General features: G+C 40.1%; 1 protein-coding gene across 1 annotated transcript; it reads right to left on the bottom strand.

Moving 5' to 3' along the window:
* Window positions 1–1,258: 1,258 nt before the first annotated feature.
* On the bottom strand, window positions 1,259–6,679 carry LOC129817581 (cannabinoid receptor type 1A-like). Its single transcript, XM_055872980.1, has 2 exons — window positions 6,386–6,679; window positions 1,259–4,461 (listed from the first exon to the last, which is right to left on the bottom strand). The coding sequence occupies exon 2, from the start codon at window positions 4,409–4,411 to the stop codon at window positions 3,005–3,007; it is 1,407 nt and encodes a 468-aa protein (XP_055728955.1). The 5' UTR covers window positions 4,412–4,461; window positions 6,386–6,679; the 3' UTR covers window positions 1,259–3,004.
* Between the last annotated feature and the right edge of the window lie 1,522 nt (window positions 6,680–8,201).

The following is an 8,201-nucleotide window of genomic DNA, read 5'->3' as shown; positions in this document are numbered from 1 at the left end:
GCTCAGATATTTAACGATGTTGCTACCAAGGTTCTAACGATGAACTCAGCCTTAAGATGCTTTTGGGAAACCTGTCCCTGTCCTGCAATGTGATTCATTTACCAGCAGAAAAAAGCCCTGTCCTGCAATGTGATTCATTTACCAGCAGGAAAAAGCCCTGTCCTGCAATGTGATTAATTTACCAGCAGGAAAAAGCATCATGAAGTTTCCAGGAGATATATTAGGCTATTACAGCTCATTCAACAGCTCATCCCACAGCCGTTTCAAATGATTGGACAATAGTTCAATATTCCTTGAATGTTCCTCTCTTATGTAGGACATTCCCATGAATGTCAGTAGTAGGCTACATACTTTCTTTTTAGTTTAGGACTGGCCCCATTGTGTTTGAGGTGTACTTCCTTCTCTACTTAGATGTTATTTGCCATGGGTCCATGTTCAGATATAACTGAACTGACATCCTATTAAATCATAGTCATAACATTGCCTCTGTCATATGTCTCTGTTCAGCTGTAAGTCTGAACTGTTCTAAAAACAGACAAGGTATAGCAGTGCTAATAGCACTGGTTCAAAGTCCCATGTAGAGGGCCCTATATATATCAAGAGTCTCAGAGTAGGAGTGCTGATTAAGGATCAGTTTTGACTTTTTAGATCACAATGAATGAGATTACATGGACAGTGGGACCTTATCCTAGATCAGAACTTTTAATCTGAGATGCATTATACATACAAACCCCAGGCCCTGTATTTGGATTTGGCCATAGTATCATTATTCATTCACCCTGCAGGATTGTTCTGATAAACCATCTTCCAAAAAAGCCTATAATGTGGACAATGAAGAATTGTTGGGAAATTCCCATCCTGTGTGAATGTGAGGGCAGTGTTGTATTTCGTCCAGAAGAGGGCGAGAATCCGCTTCAGGAATCACTGCTTCCCTTCCATTCCTGGGAAAAAAAGATGTGGTGTCTCCTTCCAGCCATTTTGAGATGGAGTAATAACACATCTGACTTGATTGGTGTAGAAGCTATCTGGGTGTATTGCTTACACTTCTTTGTGTTAGATTTAACACCATGTTATCAAAGATTACTTCAAAGGAGGGAGGGAGGAAGGAAGCATGTTATTCAAACATGACCTAGGTGTCCGCTACTACAGTTTATGAGTATATCACATTTGTTCTATTGTGATTTTCTTGCCTTTTGTAAGCTGAACACACTGTACTTATAACTATTCATCAAATAAAAATGAACATGGTCAGCAGACATCATAACCAGCTGTGACTTTATTCAAAAGCTTGGAAACATTACATTGCAATACGGAAGAAAAAGAATCCTGCAGATTATTTTTTTCCACAGACAATCCTCAGATGCCACCACTGTACAGAAGCCACTTGACAGTTGACATTTGATCTCCAACACTCAACAATACAAGAGGCTGCAAAGCACACTGGTAAACAGCTGTCAGTAGTATTTTAACACCAAGATAAATGTCTAAAGAACAATTGTGCTAACTGAGTCATAGTTCTAGATTAAAATTCCTATATAATCTAATTGAAAATTACATTTTCATCAACACTTGTAAAAGGCTAATTTCCATACAATGCATACACAGTATAACTTCCATTCTAACATGTTGTCAGTTATAATGAAAGGCTTGCTTTTGATAAAAAATGTACTCAGAAAACCAAAAAAACTAACAGGTTATCTTATTTTTTAGTTAATCCAAAAGCTGAGCTCTAGGCCTGCTCTAGGGTAGCTGTTGTCTCCTCAAATATCAAAAGAATCCGCATCAATAGTGCTAAATTATGTTTCTTGACGGTAACACTGAAACAATTTGATAAGATTGACAGGTTGACATTGTTTTTATCAAGTTGTAAGGTTATTCACAAATGTACTGAATTGAATGAAAACCACTTAGAAGTCATCTGAATTTAATCTATGGCATGATTATTATGGTAGTGTGGCCACCACTTTTCGGAACTGCATTGTATGTAACACTGTACAATTGTTTGGTGTACATTCCTTTTTATTGAAAAAATACTACTATAGCCAAGAGTAGAGAGGAAGAAGTGAAAGGCAGAATAAATATGATTTTTTTGTTGGGAGGAGTTACGTATCAGTCTGTCAGTACCTACATTACAGAGAATTCCATTGTAGATTTTTGGCTTATTAAACACATCTTGCAGATTAGCTTATTATGGCTTCAAATGACAAATATATGTCATTAAATTGAACACTGTGGTTTTCAGATTAATCCAGCTTCTGTATGAAAGATGACTCCCAACAGTCAATAGAGCTGTCTACACAAAGTCAGGTCAGGCTTTATTTATCCTAAGCCTCGGTTATTTCTGTATTAAATAATAAACTCAGACAGGTACAACAAGAAAATACATGAGCAACTCTGTTGCTTTATGAATCGTACATGTCTTAAATAAACACATTAAAGTTATACCCATATGTAAATAAATGTAAACTATTCACAAAACATACTGTATATTTGTACATGATGCCTGGACAAAGTCAATGCCTCTTCTGGCTGCTCAAAGCCTCAAAGATTTGTCTTCTTTATGGTACACATATTGACATCTTGATAACACATACTTCTAATCTAAAACTTCAGTAGCCCCTTATCCCATGAATTAAGATATCATTGTTTCAGAACCTGATATCACAGTACAAAAATATACTAAGCCTTCATGAATTCACCATCAGTACTATCTACAGTTTGATCATCATTAAGTCTATGATCAGCAGTAGACTTACGACAGTCTTGGATAGGTCAAACACATTTTGAGTCCATCCACTCTCTTCATCACTTTTAAAAATCAGTTTGGCACTTAGGCACTAGAACATTATACTAGCACACCTCATAAACATAAAACAATGAAGTAATGAACCGTTTAGCTATTTGTGTAATTTATTACATCCTGTGGAAGGTCCACCACCTTGTGAGAAAGTTTCCTCTGAAACAGATGAGTTGCACAATATCGCTGTGGCATGATGTTGACCAGCTAAACAGCTTCTGCAGATGTCTCAGTGGAGACAGACATAGTCACTTTGGCTATTTTCACAGTGGTCTTCACACAGCTCTCTGCAGCCCTGTTGGCAGCGATGTGCCTGCTCTGGCAGTCAGACTCCAGGCTATTGTCCAGCTGCTGGGCACTGCCCCGGCACGCCTGGCATGAGCTGAGGAAGGCGTGTCGCAGGTCCTTGCTCCTCAGGGCGTAAATGATTGGGTTGACTGTTGAGTTGAGCAGACAGAGCATGCTGGCGAATGCAAACACTGTCTTAATATCATCATCCATCTTCCAGAACAGGTCATAGACCATGATGGCCAGCACAGGGCCCCAGCAGATGACCAGCACCACCAGGATGAGGACCAGGGTCTTGGCGAGCCGGATATCCATGCGTGTCTGCTCAGGGCGCATGGTCTGCACCTTCGTTCCGTCTGCTGAGTACACCACCAGGCTCTTCTGGGAGGTGCGGCTCAGCATGCGCACAGCGTGGTGGTGGGCCTTCCACAGGATGTACATGTAAGCGTAGATGATGAAGAGGACCAGCACGCTGGTCACCCCGATCCAGAAGATCAGATACTTCTCATCGATTAGCGGGAAAAGGTCTGAGCAGACCGAGTTGAGCTGCTTGCAGTTCCAGCCCAGCAGAGGGAGCACTGCGAAGACAATGGAGATAGTCCACATCACGCAGAAGGCGATGACAGCCTTGGTCCGCGTGACGATGCGCCTGTAGGCCAGGGGTCTGTGGATGGAGATGTAGCGGTCTATAGCAGTGAGAAACAGGCTTCCCACAGAGGCTGTGAACGAAGCAATGACCCCACCTAACTTGAAGAGGAACACATTGGGGCTGTCCTTTCTGTGGAACACATGGAAGTCCAGGAAGCTGTAGACGAAGATGACGCTGCCAAGCAGGTCGGCTACAGCCAGGCTTCCTATGAAGTGGTAGGAGGGGCGGCAGCGCAGTGTGCGGGATTGGAGGATCACACACAGCACGATAAGGTTCTCAAGCACGGTGAAGGTTCCCAGAGTGAGGGACATCACCGTCACAGCCAACTGCTGGCTAGGGGTCAGGATCATGAAGCATTCCATGTCCACGAAGTTCTCCGCACACTGGATTCCGGTTCCCTCATCACCAAAGCCGCTACTGTTGCCAAACAGGTCTGTGGCATTGGTAGGGAAGAATGGAATGCCTTTTAGGATGAGTTCTTCATCTCCGGGCACCTTGTCTGGGAAAGAGTTACTGCGGAAAGCAGGTAAAGGCTTCTGGACGGACAATCCACCCTTAGTGAAGTCAGTGTTGATGGTGGCGTCATCATAGCTGGCATCATTGGAGCCAAGGTACAGCAGTCCAGAGGTTATAGTCCGGAAGGTGGTGTCTGCCACACCATCCAGCACAGACTTCATGACTGGGCCTGAGAGGTGAACACTGGGGTTTAAGATGATCTCTGATTAACCTATGAAATGATAAGAGAAATGTTTGTGTTTATGCCTTAACATTGAACAGGAGAAATTGGAAAGCACAGCAAGAATTGTGCTCTTTTATGACAGTTAAACTGTTAAAGAGCTGTCGTTTCAAAATGGCATTTAATCCTATATTCTTTTGCCAAAATTAAACTATAATTTAGATTGGGCTTTTTCTCACATGAGCAAAATCATCGAGGTGTTTTAATTACAAACTTCTAACTGGTAACTGCCAAAATAAAGGAAACATGAGTAAATGAGTGAAACAAAGTATACTGAAAGCAGGTGCTTCCACACAGGTGTAGTTCCTGAGCTAATTAAGCAATTAACATCCCATCATGCTTAGGGTCATGTATAAAAATGCCCAGTTGCCCATTATTTTAGTTACCATGACTAGAAGTGTGGGTGTGCGTGTCTCTATTACCAGATCTCAACCCAATGAACACTTATGGGAGATTCTGTGGCGACGCTTGAGACAGCTTTTTCCACCACCATGAACAAAACACCAAAAGATGGAATTTCTCATGGAAGAATTGTTGCATCCCTCCAATAGAGTTTGAGACACTAGAATCTATGCCAAGGCGCATTGAAGCTCTTCTGGCGGTTCGTGGCAGCCCAATGCCCTATTAAGACACTTTATGTTGGTGTTTCCTTTATTTTGGCAGTTACCTGTATATTTAATTCTATAAAATGTGAATTGTCTAATGATGATCAGCAGAGGCACAGTGGCACATGGACCCTCAGATTTGTCCTGTTTAAAAAATGTACAAATGTTCATATTTCTTACATAGAATTAAGCATAATGATTATGGCTCTATATGACAGGAAAACTGCTTCAGGAAATTCTCCAACTCCCGGACCACCTCCAGCCATCCGTACGTACTTGGTCCCCCTCAGATTTTTGGGGTGCATGAGGGGCAACGCTTTTTATTCAATTTTTTTAGGTTAACAATTAGGAATGGTCAAAGGGAGTTCACTGTTACTTAGCTGTTGCCCTGCATGTCACACAGAGAGAACAATTCCATTCATATCAGATAACTCATGTGCAAGAAGAGACAGTCTATTTTGTTCACGTTTGGCCAAGCTAACTCTGTCGGAGATCACTAAATGCAGCTCCTGTTATACATTCCCTTTACATTCCCTTTACTGTCATTCTCATGTTTAGCAGTAGCCACAGGATGGTGCACAGGTGCAATCATACCGAAGCTAATGGGGTGTTATACTGTTATCTAAAAGTGAATAAACATTTATTTATCTTAAGGTTAGGAGTTAGGTTAAAAGGTTAAGGATATGGGAAGGGTTAGCTAACATGCTAAGTAGTTGCAAAGTAGCTAAAAAGTAGTAAGTAGTAGAAAAGTTGCTGAAATGTTAGTTGTTCATGATGACGCGCAACCTTCAAGTTACTAGACGTTCGTGTTATAGGACACCCATCCACCCTGACCAACCACACTCCTTTCGTTTTGGAATTAAGTAACCTTCTGTCTTATGTAAACATACCAAATGTAACCTTTCATACTAATTTGAGGTTCTCGGGTTTTACTTTCACTATGTTACGTCTATTCTATGAGACCAGCATGTATTATTTGTTCATTAGGTTTCGCCTTTATTTTTTACATGAATTAACGTGTTATTTTTCTTCAATTATAGATGTACAATTCGATGCCATTGCTATAGCCTAAAATAGCCTCTCGTTTTTGTACGGTGAAATGAATGAAAAACTCGCTTTGAGTGCCGGCACCGTTTATATGTAGGTGCAGGAACTCTGAAATACTTTTGAGCTAATATTCTAAAATGTGCATGAACTCAAGCAATAGAACATTTGAAGTGCCACAGTCCTCAGCTCCAGTGGGCTCCTGCCGCAGTCAGGCACTGATTAGGACACAAAGAGTTTATAATAACCTAATAAAAAGTCTTTACCTTCACATTGCTCGCACAGGTCCCTCCACCCAAACTGTATCCAACCATTAATCCAACCTTGACTCGCAATACCTGACAAAAGAACTATACATGTAATCATTAAAACAAGGAACGGTAAAAACATTTACAATTATATAGAAAATATATTTGTCTAACTATCTAGTTATTTATTGGTTTATAAGGTTTATTGATGGGCGCTCAGAATGGCATCTGCTCTTTCATGTGCGCCTCCCGCAGTGGACCTAAGTTGCGGCTGCTGCGATGTCTGAAGTCTCTCTCCGTGTGTGCATATTTATGAAGCATCATTTTCGAAAGCCACATCACGTGCTGCGAAACGCGCTCTCCATAGATTTATACAGCCAACCCCAAAGCAGCCTTCAAGTGTAAGAACAAGGGAACATGCATACACAATAAACGAATTTTGCACTTGGACAAAACGATAGCTGCACATACAGGTACTTTAACAGGTTCACATACGGATAGGCTTGTATAAGGCAATATGTCAATTTCTCATGATTTCAATGTCGTTGATGTGTTATAATGAAACATTACATTCTATAATATTCTTTAAATTTAACTTGCTTGAACTCATTGTTCATTAGGCTACTTATCTATATTTTTTCAATTAAAATATTGCTTTAAACTAGCTCATTTGAATCCCACCAGTGAGTGATCTGTTAGGTGTTTTCCTGTCAGTGGCACACACTGAATGTAAATTATGTGACATATGCAGAGTGGGGCAAGGAAGAGCAGCCTAGACATCTTCTGGATTAATTATTTTGATGAATCACCTCAGAAGTACCATGTATTGTATAGTCCTCAACAGCACAGTATGTTATGTCAAATTATCAGTTTGTATCATCAGCCTGTGTTTTTCTTTAGGCATCTGTTTCTTTCCAGACTGCTACATGTATGTTTTTCCCCTCACTGTAATGTTATTGATTAAGGATTATATAGGCCAGAGAAGATGAAAGGACAATGCCTTTGGGATAGCTCATTGTCAGTCTTATGATCAATTACTGTAGATATTGACCTCAAAGGGCAGATATCTAAGAGGGCCCACTGGGCACAAACTGGTTGAATCAACCTTGTTTAAACATAATTTGTCAACGTATTGTGATGTGAAATCTACATGGAAAATACATTGGATTAGAATGTTAACCAAGTTTCAACATAGACAAACCTTGTCTAAAATATGTTGAGTTTTTACATTTAAAACAAGGTCAGATCTTCAACGTTATATCCAAAATCAGAAAAAAAACGATAGGCTATGTAGTACCTCCTACTGGAAAATGTATCTATGTACAGCTACACTTTGGCGTCCCATTCAGGGTTTTAACCAATCCCAGCCCTGCTTAGCTATGATATTTGTCCAAGTTAAAGAATAGGACTAAATCTCCCAAAAATGTAAATGCACTTTAAATAAAGTTTTGATTTGATTTTGTCCTACTTTTTTTGGTTGAGATGGAGATGTGAATCCAACATGTCAACTATTAATTTGAGGACAAACTGAAATTAAAGGCAGACTAAGTCAGTGGTACAGATGGAACTATCCAAGCAGAAGATACATCTCCTTCAAATGTTGATATTTGGTTGCATTGTCCACCAAACACAATTCAATATCACTTTTTAATACAGTAAATAGCTTACAGTTAAGGCTAACTAATGTAACATTCAACCTTAAAATGAGTAACACATCCTTGGCCACATTCTGAGGTTAATGTAACTATAAATTTCTTCTTATGTGATCATATAACTAAAGTGCAAAGTTCAAGATAGCAAGGTCGTCACAGTTCTGTGGAGATTGTCAATTTCC

Source organism: Salvelinus fontinalis, chromosome 20 (assembly GCF_029448725.1).
Source record: "Salvelinus fontinalis isolate EN_2023a chromosome 20, ASM2944872v1, whole genome shotgun sequence".
NCBI lineage: Eukaryota > Metazoa > Chordata > Actinopteri > Salmoniformes > Salmonidae > Salvelinus > Salvelinus fontinalis.
The sequence above is the reverse complement of the archived record's forward strand: the minus strand, read 5'-3'. Positions and strand labels throughout refer to the sequence as shown.

Coding starts and splice junctions, on each gene's coding strand:
- LOC129817581 (XM_055872980.1), bottom strand. CDS start 4,411: ATGAAGTCTGTGCTGGATGGTGTGGCAGACACCACCTTCCGGACTATA.